Genomic DNA, 20,901 nt, shown 5'->3' with positions numbered 1-20,901 from the left:
TGGCAGCACAATTTGTAATAGCCAAAACCTGGAAGCAACCCAGGTGTCCAACAACAGATGAGTGGCTGAGCAAGTTGTGGTCTATATACACAATGGAATACTACTCAGCTGTAAAAAATGGTGACTTCACCGTTTTCAGCCGATCTTGGATGGACCTTGAAAAAAATCATGTTGAGTGAAATAAGTCAGAAACAGAAGGATGAATATGGGATGATCTCACTCTCAGGCCGAAGTTGAAAAACAAGACCAGAAAAGAAAACACAAGTCGAACCTGAAATGGAATTGGAGTATTACACCAAAATAAAAGTCTCTGGGGTGGGTGGGTTGGGAGAATACAGGTCCATGAAAAATGATGAATGAAATAGTGGGGGTTGTATTGTTAAATGGGAATCTGGGGAATGTTATGCATGTACAAACTATTGTATTTACTGTTGAATGTAAAGCATTAATTCCCCAATAAAGAAATAAATTATTTAAAAAAAAAAAGAAAATATTTCATAGGGATCTGGCTTCACTCTCATTACCAAGATATTTCTGCTAGTTTGTTAAGTCATACCCACACCTTCTGTTATCCCTACCTTTTTAAGAACTGACTTATGATTTCTAGGCACTATTCAAGACGAAAGCTGATAGTTATCCTTAAAAATGTCTAAAAAAAATAAAAAAAAAAGTAATTTAGTCTACATGAGTCATAGGAAGATGACACATTTCCCAAGATCTTTTTTTTGTGCATCTTATCGGGAGACATTACCAACACCTGAACAGCACTGGATTTTGTGAAACACATGAGTTTCCAGTTTTTGCAATACATGATTGACTTCACTTCAGATATGAGGCAGAACACTGCTTCTCTGACAGCCTCCCATACAATCCCTTCTGAGATACAGAAGTATGCTATCACAAGGATTAAAACTCAGTCAGAGCTTGGGAGACAGCATAAGGGTTATGCAAAAGACTGTCTTCTCGGCGATTCCCAGGTTCAATCTTCTAGTACTACCATATGCCAGTGCTGAGCAGTGGTCTGGTGTCTGTGTCTGTGTCAGACCCCCGCCCCCCTGCCCCAATGCATAAGGATGTGGGTTCAAGACCCCAGTCCCCACACCTGCAGAGGGGAGGTCTTTATAAGTGGTGAAGCAGTGCTGCAGGTCTCTCTCTCTCTTTCTCTCTCTCCTCTTCCCCCTCTCCCTATCTCTCCCTTCCCTCTATCTGGCTTTCTCTATCCAATAAATAAAGATAAAAAAATTAGAGATTTTTTTGTTTTATTTTTTTTTAAGATTTTATGTATTTATTACTGAGAAAGATAGGAGGAGAGAAAGAATCAGACATCACTCTGTGATGTACATGTGCTGCCAGGGATAGAACTCAGGACCTCATGCTTGAGAGTCCAGTGCCTTATCCACTGTACCATCTCCCAGACGACTAGCAGGAACGCTTCATAGAAATCATGGAGAGAGGGGCCAGGTGGTGGCACAACTGGTTGAACGTTACAGTGCGCAAAGACACAGGTTCAAGCCCCTGGCCCCCACCTGCAGGGGGAAAGCTTCACAAGTGGTGAAGCGTGGCTGCAGGTGTCTCTGTCTCTCTCCCTATCATCCCCTTCCCTCTCAATTTCTGACTGTCTCTATCCAGCAAATAAATAAAGATAAAAAATTATATATAAAAAAAGAAATCATGGAAAGAGACTATAGCACACATATGGCATAGGGGCAGATTCATGACAGTTTTTAGAGTCTGAACTATCAGCAATAAGCTTGGTATTTCAAAAAGATTTCAAAATTTAGAGATTTTAACAAAGAGATCTATGCATAATTATGCTCATGGCAGCACAACAGGCGAGTGGCTGAGTAAGCTGTGGTCTACATACACAATGGAATCCTACTGCGTTATTAAAAATGGTTCACCTTCTTCATCTCATCTTGGATGGGAGCTTGAAGGAATTGTGTTAATGAAATAAGCCAGAAGGAGAAGGATGAATATGGGGTGACCTCACACACCGACAGAAGTTGAAAAATAAGAACAGAAAGGGAAACACAAAGCAGAACTTAAGACTGGAGTCAGTATATTGCACCAAAGTAAAGGACTCTGGGGTGGGGGATTGGAGGGGGGGGGCTCAGGTCCTGGAACATGATGGCAGAGGAGGACCTAGTGGGGGTTGAACTGTTATGTGGAAAACTGAGAAATGTTACACATGTAGAAACTACTATTTTACTGCCAACTGTAAAACATTAATCCCCTAATAAAAAAAAGCTAGAATAATGGATATCTGAGAAGTCTGGGACCTGAGATACATACAGTTCAATGTGTTAGAAAACAGATTTAAAAGGCTGAGGCCCCAGAAATCCCAGGTTCACCCCCCCCCCCAGCACCACCATAAGCCAGAGTTGAGCAATGCTCTGATCACTTTGTATATCTCTCATAAGAATAACTCAATCTTTGCAAAAAAGTAGAATCTGAAATATTACCATCTCCCCCTGCCACTTTTATTTTTCTCTTTATGAATAATATTCAATACCAAAAACATCTGAGTCTACACACCTCTAACACCTTGCAAATCACAGTTACCAAACTTTTCTGTATTATTTTCTCTGTTAACACTAATCAGATCTTAAGCCATGTTCCCTTCTTGCTGATGACAAAAACATGTGACTTTTAGATTGGGGCAAGTTCCTTTTATCACACCCAGCTTTCTTCAATCTATAGCTTGCTCACGCCAATGCTTTGTCAGTGTAAGGGAGTAAGAAAGAGCAAGAAGACCTAAGCCCATGCATTCTCTCATGACAATATTAACCCAGTGCGACTATCTGTAGCCACTCCATTTTTCCTTTGTGGCAGACTGGCTTTCTTTTACTTTTTTTTTTTTTTTAATAATTTATTTCTTTATTGGGGAATTAATGTTTTACATTCAACAGTAAATACAATAGTTTGTATATGCATAACATTCCCCAGATTCCCATTTAACAATACAACCCCCACTATGTCATTCATCATCTTTCATGGACCTGTATTCTCCCCACCCAACCACCCACCCCAGAGTCTTTTACTTTGGTGTCCAGAGTCTTTTACTTTGGTGTAATACTCTAATTCCACTTCAGGTTCGACTTGTGTTTTCTTTTACTTTATTTTGAAAATATTACAAATACAAAGTATAGAGTTCAGTGGTTTTCACAGATTAAATATACTAATGTAACCAGCATTCAGATTTCAAAAAAAAAAGTATTAATAATTGGGGCGGGGTGGGGCAAGGTTGATAGCATAGTGGTTATGCAAAGAGACTCTCCCACCTGAGGCTCCAAAGTCCCTGGTTCAGTCCCCTGCATCACCAAAACCTGAATCAGGGACTATCTTTTTCCTGAATCAGGAAAAAGAATAAACTTGGAAAGGATTAGAGAATTTTCAGAAAGGGCCAAGAAATAACATAGTTAGAAAGTTGCAGTTGGGGTCTGCTGGCACTCCTGTGGAGGGGAATCCAGCCAGGGGGCAAGCCATCGACCCTCCCTCTCTGGCTCTAACGGGCCCAGAAATTCAGACAGGAGACATCAGGGAGTATTTTGGTACAAACAACATTCATTTTATTTGGGGATGGGTACAGGTTTATACAGAGAGTGAAACAAAGAGCATTTTTCAAATATGTCAGAAATTACAGGTTTCTTAATGGTCAGCTTGCCTCTATGGTAGGGGGCTGGTATGACAAGAATTGATGCGATACATAAAGGTCAAGACAATTAGTCTCCATGATGCAGGCAACTTAATTATCCAAAGGCATTTGAGAGAGGCATAGGGGTTAAACCAGTAAGGTGAGGCAGAGAAAGAAAAACAAAGACTGATGTAAATCAAAGATATCAAAGGACACAAGGAAATAGAAGTTTGGGGGCTTTTCACTGTTTGGTGTTAGGGGTGTATGATAGAGTGTGTTCTCCTTTGTGATCAAAAGGTGAAGTGGATATGTGAACTTTGAGTGGCTATCATGAACTTTGAGTGAACGTTAAAGCAGGCAACCATTTGGCCTGTCAGCAGAGGAAATTAAGTGTGAGAGACTTGTAGGCTTTCTGTGAACTTGAGAGACTAACAAGGAGAAACTGAGTCTGGGAGACTTTTCCCTCTTGGCTCATTTCTATAAGGAGAGAGGCTAACAAGTGGGGTGTCTTTCCAGACCTCCATCTGAGGATGGGAGAGCTCCCCTAAGCTCTACCAAGCTTTTACATAGTCCTACTGGGGTTAAATCTAAAAGAATGATAGAGGTAGGCATGGCGAGATCAAGGAGAAGGGCATACTAGTTACTAAAATAAGCACATCGATAAGCAAAGGGTCTGAGGTAAAGGTAGAGTCCTGTATAAGAGGAACAGCAGGGAGGCCAGCATGGCAGGAGCAGGGCAGAAAGAAACAGAACCAGAAGACAGGTGAGTACTAGGCTCTGGGAAGGGGCATGAGGACATAATGAGGTCTCGTGGGTTATTTGTAAGAAATCTGGCTTTTGCTCTCAGTGCTGCTGTAACCAAGCGAAGAGTTCAGAATAGTAGTGCAGGATGTAGCATAAATAGTATTGTTCTGGGGTACCGGACAGAGGTGCATCTGGTTGAACACACTCTTATACTGCACAGGGACTAGGGTTTAAGCTCCTGGTCCCCACCTGCAGGGGGAAAGCTTCACGAGTGTTGAAGCAGTGTTGCAGGTGTCTTTCTTTCTCCCTACCTCCCCCTTCCCTCTGAATTTCTCTGTCTCTATCCTATAAATAACAGATAAATAAATTAATGTTTTAAAATAATATTGTCCTGTTTGGCTGCAAAAACAATCAAGAGGAAAGATAGTAGTACCGAGATTGGTCAAAAAACTACTGTAATCCCAGCAGGTATTTATGGTAACTTAGACAAAAGTGGTGGCACTGAAGAGATTAGCACATGGTCAGATTCTCTATGTCCTAAAGTAGTTGCCTAAGGAGAAGAGGCAGAACAGAAACTGAAACAAAGTACACAGAGTGAAAGGATAAAAGAAAGTCAAGTAAGAATGGAAGACCTAGTGGGGATTCAACTGTCATGTGGAAAATTGGGAAATGTTACACCTGTACAAACTACTGTATTTTACTGTCGACTGTAAACCATTAATCCCCCAATTAAAAAAAAATAGATGTGAGAGCGATCTGGTTGTGACATCTGTCACCCCACTGATCATCAGGCTTGATTAGGCTGATCTGGCTGGCTAGGCGGGTGGCCCCTTCCTCCCTCATTGCTCCATGTGTTTCCCTCCCAAAGCTACGCACTCAGTCAGAGGACAGTCTTCCCTTAATAGAGATGGGCAGATCTTCGATAAAAGGTATACGAGTAGCTGCGCTCCCCTGCTAGAACCTCCAAACAAACTCTCAAGAAAGAAGCCAAGTGAAGAAAATATTTCTGGGCTGGGCGCCAGCTTACCCCATACAGTGTGTCTTTGTCATTTGCAAGGCCCTGGGTTCAAACCTGGCACTACAAGGGAGTATGATGGAAAGCGCCATGCGGTGGGTGTGTGTGTGTGTGTGCGCGTGTGTATCCAAGTGTGTGTGGGGCACCATGGTAGTGGAACGGCATTCTGATGTCACTCCTCTCTGTCTCTTTTTCTCTTAAAAATATAATAATAATAAACTGATCCGGCTGGCCTGGGAGGTGGCGCAGTAGATAAAGCAATTGGATTCTCAAGCATGATGTCCTGAGTTTGGTCCCTCACATCGCTTATGCTAGAGGGATGCTGCGGTCCTCATTCCTTCCCTTCCTCTTCCATTAGTAAATAATAAAATCATCTGAAAAAGAAAAAAGGCCCAAGGAGGTGGGCTCAGCAGTGGTAGTAGTACTCACATATGTTACGAAGCCTTCAGTACACTACCAGAAGGGGAGGGGAAAGCAACAGTGATTAATAAACATTCATAATCAAATAAAGGAGAACTGGTGGGGACATTTATGTTCAGTCTAATCAGACTGAAAACCTGATCACAGTGTGCTCAAAAGAGAATGGAACCAGAAAAATCTCAGACTGGGTATAAAAATCAATTAAAATGCATTATACTGTAAACAGAGGGAAGAAATGAGGCAGCAGGGTGGAGAATGAATATGGAATGGGATTATTTTCTTAATATGAAAGGATATATTCTTGTCTAGTGAAAATGATCTGGCGGAGGGAAAGAGACACAGAAGAGAGAGGGTAAGCCGCTAGAGCAGTTAGGGAGCAGAGACTAGTCTGGGGGGGGACTGGTCTGAGCTAAGAGCAAGGTGAGTCAGTCTTGACTTACAGATGAAAATGCACAGTACATGCACACACAGAGTCTGCACAAATTCTTTCTGGCTACTTCCATTTCCTTTTAAATTTTTTTTGTTATCTTTATTTGTTTATTGGATAGAGAAAGCCAGAAATTGAGAGGAGGGGTGATAGAGACAGAGAGACACCTGCAGCCCTGCTTCACCACTTGTGAAGCTTCCTCCCTGCAAGTGGGAACCTGGGGGCTCAAACCTGGGTCCTTGCGCATTGTAACAAGTGCGCTCAACCAGGTGTGCCATCACCTGGCCCTGCTACTTCCATTTTTACTTAGTGAGCCAGAAAATAAGATGCTAGAAGTGCTAGAGGTTGGAGCAGAGAGGGGAATATGGCAGCTGCTGTACAAAGTATAACGTAGGAAACAGCCAAGACTGGGTAGTACTAAGTATTAACTGAGATTAGGGACAATGCATTTAAAGTGAGGGCCATGAATATGGATGCTTAGACAGATGAGTACACGGTAGCAGCTAAGCGTGCCCAAAAGGCTGATTATCAAGATTTTCCAGGAGTTCAAGCTGGGTAAGGAAGGTTAAGAGAGCAAGAGGGTCAAACTGCAGGGGAATCGCTTCACAAGCGGTGAAGCAGGTCTGCAGGTATCTCTCTTTCTCTCCCCCTCTCTGTCTTCCCCTCCTCTCTCCATTTCTCTCTGTCCTATCCAATGATGATGACAATAATAGTAACTACAACAATAAAACAACAAGGGCAACAAAAAGGAATAAATAAATATTTAAAAAGGAAGAAGACAATTTTAGAAGACTTAACAGGTTGCAAGAATTGTTGCAGTAATAAGAACTGTTATATGAAAAGATAAGAGATAGAAGAGAGTGGAAATGGTGAAACTGAGATGATGAAGGGGCTACAGTTTGAATAAAGTGAAGAAATGAATGAGGTGGAACAGACAGCAAAAATCAACAGAGGATTTCCCAGCCAGAAGACACCAGCATACTAGAAGAATTACTCAGATCAACTATGAAATCACCAACAATGACAAGTATTGCAGTGATTTTCAGTAAATGAAGAACTACAATCTGTTAGGCGTTATTTCTCTCAGTATCTCTTCCCATTTCTTCACATAATGTGAACAACAGTACTTACCACCTGCTTTTTTTTTTTTTGTGGACTTTCTTTTCAAGCAAGCTTGTGCAACAGTCTTAGAAAAGTAGTTTTGGGATGACAAAATAGCTCAGTTCAATATGCATTGCATTGCCAGGTGTGTGACCTATATTCAACCCTGGTCCCCACCACACTGGAGGAAGCACTGGGGCTGTGGTTGCTTCCCCTACCATCTCTGTACCACAAAAAGCCAGACCAGAACAGTGAGACTTTGTAGGTATCTGTAAGAAGACAAGAAAACTGAAAGTGCCTTTCTCTGAAGCAAACAGAAGTTTATTGACACCACTGGAAGATATCCCCTTCTCCTAGGATAATGGCAGATATGCTTAGCGTCCATTATTAAAGATCCCAGCCACATTGGCCAGGCAGTGGCACACCAGGTTAAATACATGCAGTACTGTGTGCAAGTACCTGGGTCTGAGCACCCCCGCTCCCTACCTGCAGTGGGGACGCTTCACGAGTGGTGAAGCAGATATGCAAATGTCTGACTTTCTCTTTCCCTACCTCCCTCTCCCCTCTCAACTTCTCTCTGTCCTATCGAATAAAATAGAAAAGGGGGGGGGGAGTCTGGCAGTAGCGCAGCGGGTTAAGCACATGTGGTGCAAAGCGCAAGGACCAGCAGAAGGCTCCCGGTTCGAGCCCCCAGCTCCTCAAATGCAGGGTACTTGCAGGTCTGCAGGTATCTATCTTCTCCCCCTTCTCGATTTCTCTCTGGCCTATCCAACAATGACATCAATAACAACAATAATTAACTACAACAATAAAACAACAAGGGCAACGAAAGGGAATAAATAAATATAAAAAAAATAGAAAGGGGGGGTTAGCTGCTGGGGATGGTAGATTCGTATTGCTGTCATTGAGCTTCATAACCCTGGTGGCAAATAAAAATAAATAATTTTTTAAAAGTCTCAGTCCCATAAGCTTGGGCCTTTTTTTCTCCTATTACTCAAATTACCCAACACTCTTGACCTTCTTCAAGTCGTCCTTTGGTACCTGAGACTTATAGAAACCAGTTTAAATAAATGTTGTTAATCTGACTGCTGTTGCCTTTATTGATATTATTAAAGTCCTTTCTTTCTATGCCAGAAGCCTCCTGTCTTCTGTCGGCATCCATGAACATTGGGCTTCATGCTGACGTACATTAGCGAAGAAAAGGACGTGAGCAAAACTGCTGTCCCTAGTTTTAATCTGATTCAATTAGTCCACTGTCTGCACATTTCCCATTTACCTTCCTGCTATCTATTGTGGAATACTTTCTTACCAAAAAAAAATATCATTTAAGATCATTTAGAATACACGGGTTTTGGAAATCATAAACTATAAATTATAAATTCAGGACAGTAAGAAGCAAGTGTTAACTTACTTGTATTAGGTCTAAAATGCCAAGTTCACTTTCTGAAGAATCCACACAGAAGACAAAATATAGCGTCGCGTAATGTCTATAAATCAGTTTGTTGTCGGATCCTCCGATTAACCTAAATGACAAAATACGTGGGATTTTATAGGGAGTCAAATTTTAAAAATAATAACATTTTCATCAGCTGAAGTGAACAATTTGCTAAAAAAAAAAAACTTTTATAAAATGAGAAGTAACCTTTTTTTGTTTGACACAGCATTCATGTCAAGTCAAAGAAGCTGCTATTTACTTGGAGCTTATTTGTTAGTCTACTAAGTACTTGGTATGTACAGGGCACTGACAGCATGTAAAGCGCAATAAACAAAAAGAAATAGAAGGAATCAACAATATAAAAGGTGTAACATAAATAATGAAAGGGGCATAATGCCATGCTGATGGATTCACTTAACTGATGGTTAAGGTGATATTGATTTATTTTTTAAAAGTTTTTATTTATTTAGTTATGAGAAACATAGAAGGAGAGAGAAACAGCCAGACATCACTCTGGTACATGTGCTGCCGGGGACTGAACTAAGGACCTCATGCTTGAAAGTCCGATGCTTTGTTCACTGTACCACCTCTGGGACCTCTAAGGTGATATTTAAATGGAGATCTCAGAATAAGGAGTCAGTCATGACAAAAATTACAGAAGAGCATGTAGGCAAAGGGAACAACTAGTAAGAGGTTAATCTTGTGAAGAATTGATATATACATATATATATGTACATGTTAAAAGAGAAAGGAGGCCTGTGGGTAGGAAAAGAAATTAGTGAAAGACAAAGTCAGAGAACTTGGCTCAAGTTAGAGAGGGCATTTGTCAGCACTTCTTTGATAGATTTAAATTCACAGGATATTGTGATTATACAATTTAACTTATTATCAACTAGAGGGGAAAAAAGAAAAAGGAAAATGATTTTTAAGTTTTGGAAAGCCTGACCATTGATATTCTCAAAATACTTTGCTTTTGGATTATAAACACAATAAAATTGTGAAAACTGTATTTAATTTTTCAACTTTTCTATTAGCATTTGTTAGAATTTCAGCACTTTAGGAATTCAGGAATTGTCCATACATCCAGAGAGATAAAGAATAAGGAACCTTCCAATTGAGGGGATGGGATACGGAATACTGGTGGTGGGAATTGTATGGAATTGTACCCCTCTTATCATACCCACAAGCTTGTCGACCATTATTAAATCACTAAAAAAAAAAAAAAAAGAATTCAGGAATCATAACAAGCATCTTATTTTTCTAAATATAGTTTAGCTATTTCATTGCAAGGTTGACAATCACCAGCTAACCTTGAAAGAGATTGTAACACTAATATGGTATACAAAATAAAAGGTAAGTACAATCAAAGTTAGCTGAACCTTCAAACAGGACATGGGAGAACAGCATCTGCTTCTCACTATGCAAAAGGAATACCCAAATGACAAGTTCCGTACAAACAACTTCTCAAAGCATATATGAGCTTAGAGTACTCTAACACAAAAGTTGACATGATCTTTACCAAGAACAAACAATTCCTCTGTGCTGTGCTTTCAGAAAATTAAAAATATGTATGTGTATCTTAATGATGTTGAAATTACAGGCTATAACCTCAACTGTTTCTTGAAAGAGTCTAAAATCACAAAAGCCATCATTTCATCCAGAATTAGCAATCTAGTGATTATTCTAAACATCATTTCACTGCAAAAGAGAAAACCAAATCGTGGAAAACTTTTAAGTCTCAAAATGACTATTAATGGTATTAAAAGAAAGGAGAGGTACTGACATACATTTACTTTTCCCTTAAAATATAACCTTGTTGGGGGTCGGTCAAGTGGTAGCATACCAGGTCAAGCGCTCATAGTGCGAAGCACACGGACAGGAGCAAGGATCCCAGTTTGAGCCCTTGGCTCCCCACCTGCAAGGGGTCTGCTTCACAAGCAGTGAAGCAGATCTGCAGGTGTCTATTTTTCTCTTCCCCTCCTCTCTCAATTTCTCCCTGTCCTATCCAACAACAGTAGCAGCAACAAGAATGGAAAAAAGATGGCTGCCAGGAGCAGTGGATTCATAGTGTAGGCACCAGACCCCAACAATAACACTGGAGGCAAAACACACACACACACACACACACACACACACACACACACCTTATCTTTATAGTGACACAAATGCCTGCATAAAATGAAATATGCCATATAAAAGCACAGGTTTTTTGGAATTTCTTAATCCAAAATCTAATTTCACAAAAGGAGACAACTGAAGTCTAAGAAACAAGCAAAATAAAACACCTATGTAATGTTACAAACCAACGATACTTCAATAGAATACAGTTTCCATTAAGTTCACAAAAGCTTAAATAGCAGGTAGTTTTAGGGAATTGTATTAAGTCATTTATTAAGTAGAGATTCTACAGAGCAAGGGAGACCGCTCAGCAGTTAAGCGATCAGAACTTGCATATGTGTGATGCCAGGCTGGAGGCAGGCCCTCAGTCAGTGTGCTCTCTCTCATAAAAACAGAAATAAACGGGAGTTGGGACGGTAGCGCAGCAGGTTAAGCAACCATGTGGCACGAAGTGCAAGGACCAGCATAAGGATCCTGGTTTGAGCCCCCAGCTCCCCACCTGCAGGGGAGTCGCTTCACAGGCGGTGAAGCAGGTCTGCAGGTGTCTATCTCTCCCCCTCTCTGTCTTCCCATCTCTCTCCATTTCTCTGTCCTATCCAACAATGATGACATCAATAAAAACAACAATAACTACAACAACAAAAACAAGGTCAACAAAAGGGAAAGTAAATAAGTAAAATATAAAAAAATAGAAATAAATCTTTAAAAAAAATCTATGACCTGAATTCAAATCTATACATGATATACTTCTATATGGAAAATATATACATATACACATCTACATAGAAAATATATAGAATGCACACTTCAGACTTACTTCTAACAACAAAATAGAGAGATGAAATCTAAACTCTTATGAACAGAGTTGTTCACCATTAAGGAATAGTCTGTAGCCATTAAAAAGAAAGAAGCCGGGGCTGGGTGGTAGTGCACTGGGTTAAACGCCCATAATGCAAAGCGCAAGGACCCGTGCCAACGATCCTGGTTTGAGCCCCCGGCTCCCCACCTTCAGGCGGGTTGCTTCACAAGTGGTGAAGCAGGTGTGCAGGTGTCTGTCTATCTCTCTTCCTCCCTATCTTCCCCTCTCCTCTCTTTTCAATTTCTCTCTGTGACAAAAATAACAGCAACAACGAGAAGAAAAAAGAAAACAATAACAACAACAACAAAAGCCTCAAGAAGCAGCGGATCTGCAGTGCGGCCACCCAGCCCCAGCGATGACCCTGGAGGCAAAAAGCCAGAGTGGCAGCTCTAGAAACTCATCCGCAAAGCATTTCAAAGTATTAATGGAGGCAGGCCACATGCAGCCCAGCACACACTGTGTGATGCCTTAAGTCAATACTCTAAAGCTTTCCTTTCACGCTAGTCAAAGCAAAACTAATTTCCTAGAAGGATACTCAAGACATGGGAAGGAGATGAATGTTTGGAGGGGAAGAGTTTCCGTTTACATGTCTCCGTGATGCCTGATTTTGTCATAGGGATATATTGCCTTTATATAAAACACCTTTACAAAGACTTTGCAAAGAAAACAACAACGGCAAAAAAAAAAAAAAAAAAAAAAAAACGACAAAAAAAAAAAACCACCTTTTGTTACATTTATGGATAACACGAGGTGGCGATTTATGAACCCTACCAAGTTAATCACCACTAGTAAACTGTCACTATAAACTGAGTAAACACTACGTGCATTTTAATCAGACAGTTAAAGGTTACAAAGGTGCATGGGATGTTTTACTTACAATCCTCCTTCTAGGAAATTACAAACATTCTCATCTCTCTTGGATACCAAATGGAATGTCTCCCTGATGATTTGCTGTTGTGTATCTTCACTCTGAGAAGGAATAATTCATACATATCAGGATTGGATTTAGATATAACAATACCTTAAGAATTAAAAAAAAAACAATAATAAACGGCAGCAATATCTATCTGGGAAATTCATTTAATTGTGAGGCCCTTGCAAAATGAATACATTAGATATTATGGAACTAAATCCCAGGGTTTTCCTTTTGTTTGTTATTGTTATCATTTTATTGGGGGGGGAGGGGTTAGTGGCCTACAGTACAGTCCTGACACATGGGGACCATTTCTTATCTCTTTGTGACAGATGTCTATAAAGCATGACCCCCCCCATTAGGTCCTTTCCCACCATGATGAACCAGGAGCCCCCAGACTCCCTCCACCTCCGTTATTCTCCTTCCCCAGAGTCCTTTGCTTTGGTGCAACACACCACACCCAGCCCAAATTCTACTTTGCATTCTGACAAAAACAGAAACATTTTATAGTTCACTACGAATAAAGCCTGTAGGTGTGTGAGTTTCAAAAGTCAACAAGAAAGTAAATAGATAGGACTCTAGAAGTAAATAGTTGAAGCATATTGCTCTACAAATGAGTAAATGGAAAGAGGAAACACTGTCAATAATTCATACAGCTCATCTATGATTTATTGGGGGAAAAGGCATGGAAAGTGAGACCTTCCAAGTAAGTTTAAATGCACACTAAGGTAAGAATCCATCCATCTTACCTGTCTTTAAATAACGATGAGCTAAAACCATGAGCTGACTCAATAAATATTAAATTTAACAAGAAAGTTCTGTCCCAGCTTTTTTGGTGTTTGTTTTTGCTTTTTTTTTGAGCCAGCTTTTCAAACACTGCAGTAGAAACTATGAGCTGGAATTCACAAGAAAACAAACTCGGTCCATAAACAAATGAATATACTAAACGTCCTTAGTTTATTAAGTGAAATTGTAATGAAATTAACAATCAGAGCTCCACATGCATCAAAGGATGGAACTGACTTTCATGCCCAAGGCTCTGAATTCCCAGGATCAACTCCCAGCACTTTAAAACAGAGCTGAGCACTGCTTTCACAAAAAAAAAAAAAAAAAAAAAAAAGAGCATGCTAATAAAGACTAAGTTGTGGTGTCAAGACGCTCTCATCCCACCAGTGGGAGGGTGAATGGTTCCATCACTTGGGGAAAAAGATTTTATCATCTAGCACTTAGGATTAATTAGTACACAAAACCACAAAGAAATATTCTTTTAAATGTCCAAGCAACTGAATACTAGAAATTACATACATAGAGCAAATTCTTTACCTTTATAACAAGAGACACATCAAAGAAAATTCCTAACGGTAATATAACAACAAACCCTCCTGAAAACAATACTAATTTTACCAAGTACAGAATGGATGAATTAAAGCATATACATTCGTGAAGTTGAGGGGAGACACAAGAAGTCTACAGCCAAAAGAGAAAAGTACCAGCGTGGCAGGTAACCTGAAAGCAGAAGTACACAAGAGTGTGCAGGGAGGACTCCCAACACGTCATCTGCACGATTCCAGCCTTTAGGTCCATGATTGCAAACAATCTGTTTGGCTTTGCATGTGAACTCTCTTTTCAGCCACCAGGTTCCAGATGCCAGCAGGATGCTGATCAGACTTCTCTAGACAGATGACCCCATCAATGTGTCCTGGAGCTCTGCTTCCCCAGATCCCCACCCCACTAGGGAAAGAGAGAGACAGGCTGGGAGTATGGATCGACCTGTCAATGCCCATGTTTAGCAGGGAAGCAATGACAGAAGCCAGACCTTCCACCTTCTGCATCCCACAGTGATCTTGGGTCCATACTCCCAGAGGGATAAAGAATAGGAAAGCTATCAGGGGAGAGGACGAGATACGGAGGTCTGGTGGTGGGAATTGTGTGGAGTTGTACCCCTCTTGTCCTATATTTTTGTTAATGTCTCCTTTTTTAAATAAATAAATTTTTTTAATTGTGCCATTAACATAAAATTCAAAAACATGAAAAACTAAATAACTCTGATAATACATGCATAGTCAAAATAAAATCATAATGAAAGGTGCTGATTAATCCAAAAAAGTCATATTTCATAAATATAGTCTTTAGCCATGCTGCAATTAAGTTAAAGAAGAAGAACAACAACAACAACAACTATTTAAATCATGTTTAAAGAAACCCCAAGTAGTGGCAGGGAGGTAGTTTACTCAGTAGAGCTCCTGTCCTTGTTCAAGCCCCAGCATCACATGACAGCATCGTCAACAGTATGAGGGCATCTCCATGGATGGTGGAGCAATACTGTGTTGTCTGTGTCTGTCCTCTCTCTTCTCTCTGCCCCCGTCTCCCTCTCGAAATAGTAATAATTCACAAAAGAAAAGGCTCAGCCTGGGGTGGGGGCTGGGGTGGGGAGGGTATTCAATTGTATCTTCCATGTATGAAGCCTGAGTTCATTCCCTGATACCACTTTTTTTTTAAATCCCAGGCTGGGGAGACAACACAGTAGCAATACACAGGACTCACTTGTGACAGGTCTGAGACTGGATCCCTAGCAGCACTGATAGTTAGGGCTAAGCAATGCTCTGGCCAAAGTGACAAAGTAAGAGTGAGAGAGTGAGGGAGGGGTAAGCTTCAAGAGAGGTGAGACAGTACTGCAGGTGCCTCTGTCTCTATCTCCCCTTTCCTTCTCAAATTTTCTGTCTCTATCCAAAATAAGTAAATACAATATTAAAACAGAAGACAAAACTCTTAAATGAAGCAGATTTTAAAATACAAAATTAACCAAAAACTAGCAACAGATTGTATAAAAAATTTAAAGAAAACCATTCTTTTTACAATAGAATACAAATACTTAGGAATTAATTTAACCAAATTTATGTAAGATAAGTACAGGGGGAACGGCCCTGCTGAAATGTACCAATAAATAAAAAAACTTAATATGTCCACCGATGCAAAGACTTACTACTGTTAATATACTATCACCCAAAGAAATCTAGAGTCAATGCAATCCTTGTTGAAACCTGACAGTCTTTGTTGGTCTGTTTGCTTGTTTTACAAAATCAAAAAACACATTCAAAAATCCACAAGGGATTTCAAGAAACTTTGAACAGTCAGAGCAATCTCAAAATACAAGACAGCTGGAGGAACTATTTCCTGACTTCAAAATTTACTGTTATTTAAAGTAAAGTAACAAAGCTTTGCACTACTGACATAACAGACATATAGATTAGTGGGATGGAACTGCGAATTGGAAACAAGCCCTCACATCTGTGACCAATTAGCTTTGACAAGGTGACTAAGATCATTCAAAGAGGGAATGAACAGCTTCATCAATAATAGTGCCGGGAAAATTTATATGTAGAAGAATTAAGTTGGATAAATCTACAAGCTCTGGGGCCCTGGAGGTGGTGCAGGACACTTGGACCTCTGGCATCACATGTGCCAGACTGATGCTCTGGTTCTCTCTCTCTCTCTCTCTCTCCTCTCTCTCTTTCTCTCTCTCTCTCTCCCCCACTCTCCTTTCTTGTTAATAAATAAATCTATGGGTGGGGGAGATAGCATAATGGTTATGAAAGCACTCAGGCCTGATTGTTCCCAGATGCCAGGTCCCAGCTTCAACTAGGCAGAGCTGAGCAGTGCACTGTATGGAATTTTACCCCTTATCCCACAATCTTGTCAATTACTGTTAAATCAATTAAAAAAAAAATCTACTGTAAAACTGTAAGGGGCAGATATATGATTCTAATTATTATGAGATGATCTATGGTTAAAAAAAGCAAGTTCAAAGAGACAGGAAAGTAGGCTTAAGGGCTACCCAGGCGTGAGGGGTCTGATGTGGGGATAGTTAAAAGGAATAAGCAACTTCTGTTTGGAATGCTGGAAAAGTCTGGAAGTAGTAGTACTGCTGTATGAACATTGTGAATTGTAATTAACACCATTTTATAGTACACTTAAAATGATCAAAATGACAAATTTTGTAAGAAAAATGTTGCCACATAAATAATTTTGAATAAAGTCATTGGTCAAAGAAAAAAAAATCTTAATAAATGTCAGAACACAGCTGATTCCTAACTTAATGGGATCAGAACTCAACAGTAACAAAAATACTGGAAAATTAAATTAATTTATCTACTTTTATACAGTGGGAGACAGGAAGAGAGACATCAGAGAACCACTCAGTTCTGGCTCACCATGGTGCTGGGAACTGAATCTTGGCCACCTGACTCTGGTAGCGTGCAACCTGCACTCTAACACTTTGAATGCGTAGAAAATTACAGCTTGAGGAATGTATAAGGAGTCTCACATGTCTAGAGAGAAAAGAAAACCAGAAAAAAAGCATAAGGAAATGAAAAATAACATGCACAAATTAATGAAATATAACAACACAGATAAATGAGATGAAAAACTGGTTCTTTGTCAAGACTTTTAAAAGGCACAAACCTTTGGTAGATTAATCAACAACAAAGCAGGTGTAGTCAGAAAAGGTGTTAAGAAGCAACATAAGGAACAAAAAACAGAGGCCTAGTTTTAGATGTTGCAGAAATACAATATGAACAAAATAAGCCTCAAATAGAAAAATCCAAAAGAAAAATAGCAAAGTCCCCACCCCACCCCCAAATAATAAAAGTATCCCAAGGAGAAATGGGGAATGTTAGTAACCGTATGATTATAGAGAGAATTAACAGTATCTGAAAAATACTTCCAACAAAAATAAGTCAGGTTCTGCTGGATTTAACACCAATTGCTACCAATAATTCAGGGAAATGGATCTTTATAAACTTACACAAGTTTTTTCAGAGAACAGGGAAGTAATATTCCCAATTTACTTTATGAGGATCAGTTAACACTGATGAAAATCAGACAAGGAAGTATGAAAAATGGAAATAAGTATAAAATGAAAAGAAGAAATGAAAACTGCTAGTTAACTTCGCTATAGACCACAGGTATAATGCTTAGTATTTCAATATATTATGACCAAAACAGGGCTGTTCCAGTAATGCCTACAGGTTGATATTATATTAGAAACCTAGGCATATATGCAACTGTTAAGAACAATGAACCCACCTTCTCTGACCCATCTTGGAAGGAGCTAGAAGGAATTATGTTAAGTGAGCTAAGTCAGAAAGACAAAGAGGAGTATGAGATGATGCCACTCATAAACAGAAGTTGAGAAAGAAGAACAGAAAGGGAAACTCAAAGCAGGATCTGACTGAGTTTGGAGTAGGACACCAAAGTAAAAATCTCTGGGTGAAGGGTGAGGGTGGATGTTCAGCTTCACTGGGGGGTGGGCACTGCAGGGGGCTGGGGGGGGATTGGGATGGGATGTGAGACAGTCTTTTGGTGGTGGGAATGGTGTTTATGTACACTCCAATTAATTTGAAGTTATATAAATCACTAATTAATATGAGAGGGGAAAAACTGATGGAATGTCTCAAACGTTTTAATGCGCAGACTATAGGCTGAGTCTTTGAAATGTTGACTATCCTAAAAGCTTAGACCAGGAAAGCAGAAGCAACTGGTAGTGTTACTTCATAAAATATAGATATGTATAAATAACATCAAAGGACAAATATGGTGAGGTCATGTATAATACAGCAAATCCTAACGATGGGATTTTCAAAGTCAACTCAATTGCCAAATAATTTGATATAGCAATAACTATTGCCGTCTTAAACCCTAAGACAGCAGGAACCTCCTGCTTCCTCTATAAAGCCCAAATTTCCCCCAGTCCTGGAACCTCTAGGGTGGGGTTCACTTTCCAGAATGCTTCTCTCAATTCATACCAACTGATACTGCATCTGCTGATCCCAACCTATTCAATGCAATGAGTACCACCTCAGCATGCTTCACTTCGAAATGTGTGCTGGGATGTCAGGCGTGGAATGTCAACCCTTCAGCATCATTACTCGGGTGAGACCTTTCCTTTCTCATAGGACTTCTCAATTCTATTTCAGGTAGTCCACTTCCTAACAAAGGCCCAAAACCTAAATAAAGATCAGGTCCCACAGGATAGGACCATAAATTTGATCAAAATATATACATTAAAGCAAAAGTGCACAATAGTTTGTAGTGAGTCAAAAAATAAAGCAAGCAAGTAGAAAGACCTAAAAAGACACCTTAAAGTACCTAATAAAATAGTATCTACTATTAGATACCCTCCTCACCTACTTCTTATTACACTTCCCTCAGTTATTCCAAAGCTAACCTTATCAAAGTAAGGACTACAAAAGCTGAATAAGGGCAAGAGACTGGCCTACTTTAATGATGACTCTTTAGTGACTATCAGGCCACCTGATCAGCTGGGGCCCTAGTTAAGGAGTCCTGGGATTCCCACACAAACATGATGAGCTTAGACCTAGAATAGATCCCTCTCTCCATTATCACTGGTCATCTCCATCAGGAACAACATAATGGACCCCTCTGGGGGACCTCATAGGACTTTGCCCTCAATGAGGATCAACAACGGTAGAGAATGTTCCATCCTCCGAAGGGGGGTTGTTGGATAACATACTCTATCTACCACCTGAAGAAGATGGGTCCTGAAATTGGTGCAACTCAGAATGTTCCTACTGATGACCACAGAATGCAAGTTTGGACCTACAGGGATGCAGAGGTCACATAGGCTCCTAAGCTGAATATGGGCCCCAGATCAAATCCATGGGGTTTACTGTCAACAATATTTATATACTTTTCCCATATTTGGGAGCTACTATCTCCCCGATCCAGCTTTCTAGCCCTTTTTCCAGCTATGACATCATCTCCCCAACAACAACTTAGATCCACCTGCATATCAGATGTAGGGCTCAGGCAAAAACTAATAAAGTCATGGGCCATTTATAGACCTACTGGCTATTTCCAAAACAGAGACACCAAATCTTCATTTTCAATATTCTAGACTTTAGGTTCATGATTAGTCAACAATTTGTTTGGCTTTATATGTTAACTCTTTTTCAGCCACCAGGTTCTAGATGCTACCATGATGCCAACTGGACTTCCCTGGGCAGACAACCCCACCAATATGCCCTGCAGCCCCACTTCCCCAGACCCCTGCCCCACTATGGAAAGAGAGAGACAGGTTGGGAGTATGGATCAACCTGTCAATGCCTATGTTCAGCGAGGAAGCAATTACAGAAGCCAGATCTTCCACCTTCTGCATCCCATAATGACCCTGGGTCCATACAACCAGAGGGTTAAAGAATAAGAAAGCTATCAGGGAATGGGATGGGATACCGAGCTTTGGTGGTGGGAATTGTACCATTGTACCCCTCTTATCCTATGGTCCTGTCAGTGTTTCCATTTCTTAAATAAGTAAATTAAAAATAATAATAATACTAATAAAAAGAAACCTAGGCATAGGCGGTGGGCAGTGGTGTGCCCAATAGAACACACACTACATGAGGACCTGGGTTCAAGCCACTGGTAGCTACCTGCAGGACAGAGTTTTACAAGTGATGAAGCAGTGCTACAGGTGTCTCTCTCTCTATCTCCCCCTTTCCACTCAATTTCTCTGTCTCCATGGAAGAAGGAGAGAGAGAGACAGTAACAGAAAGAAATGACTGCCAGGAGCAATGGATTCTTCATACAAGCACACAGCCCCAGTAGTAACTTTGATAACAACAACAACTTGGTTTCTTAAAAATTAGAAAACTAAAGGACTGAATCTATATTGACAGACTATGGGAGAACAGCAGATCATTTCAGTCTATGTAAAAAAAAAAAAGCATCTGATAAAATTAATATGGAACAAAACTTAGAAAACTGAACAAAAGAGACTTTCCTCTAATGAAGCTTATCATAAAAACACCATTTCTAGGTACTCACAAACAAAACGTACAACAATTTCTCAATTCTAAATTCAGAAACACAATAGGAAACTGATATGGTTTTCCTATTCAGTGCTCCATCAACTGTCACCAGGGCAAGAAAGATAAGAGAATGTAAGTGTGCACAAAAGAATCCAATTAAAAAGAAAACGTCTTCTTTGGTAAAGAAGATATTCAAATCCCTCCCACATTTTTAATGATTTTTAGGGTTATTTTTGAGTTTTGTGAGCTCTTTATGTATTATGGCTCATGTTTGGTGTGTGACAATCTTTTTCTGTTCAGTAGGATCCCTTTTTGGTTTGGTGATGGTTCCTTTTGCTGAGCATAAGCCTTTCACTTTGATGTAGTTCCACTGATTTATTTTTGGGCTTGTCTTCCTTGTTATCCGACT

The 20,901-nt window shown here is 40.0% G+C and overlaps 1 protein-coding gene across 5 annotated transcripts in view; it reads right to left on the bottom strand.

Moving 5' to 3' along the window:
• AP3S1 (adaptor related protein complex 3 subunit sigma 1) overlaps positions 1 to 20,901 on the bottom strand; it is a 78,672-nt gene that overhangs the window by 37,815 nt on the left and 19,956 nt on the right. For all 5 annotated transcript variants that reach the window (XM_060177339.1, XM_016187620.2, XM_016187621.2 and 2 more), the window contains exons 2-3: positions 12,631 to 12,722; positions 8,753 to 8,864 (exon numbers count right to left, since the gene is read on the bottom strand). In XM_060177339.1, the coding sequence (XP_060033322.1) occupies positions 8,753 to 8,864; positions 12,631 to 12,722 (204 nt within the window). The remainder of the gene's footprint in view (positions 1 to 8,752; positions 8,865 to 12,630; positions 12,723 to 20,901) is intronic.

The sequence above is a fragment of the Erinaceus europaeus genome, chromosome 2 (genome assembly GCF_950295315.1).
Source record: "Erinaceus europaeus chromosome 2, mEriEur2.1, whole genome shotgun sequence".
In the NCBI taxonomy this organism is placed as follows: Eukaryota; Metazoa; Chordata; class Mammalia; order Eulipotyphla; family Erinaceidae; genus Erinaceus; species Erinaceus europaeus.
Note: the sequence above shows the minus strand (reverse complement) of the source record. Positions and strands in the feature narration are given on the sequence as shown.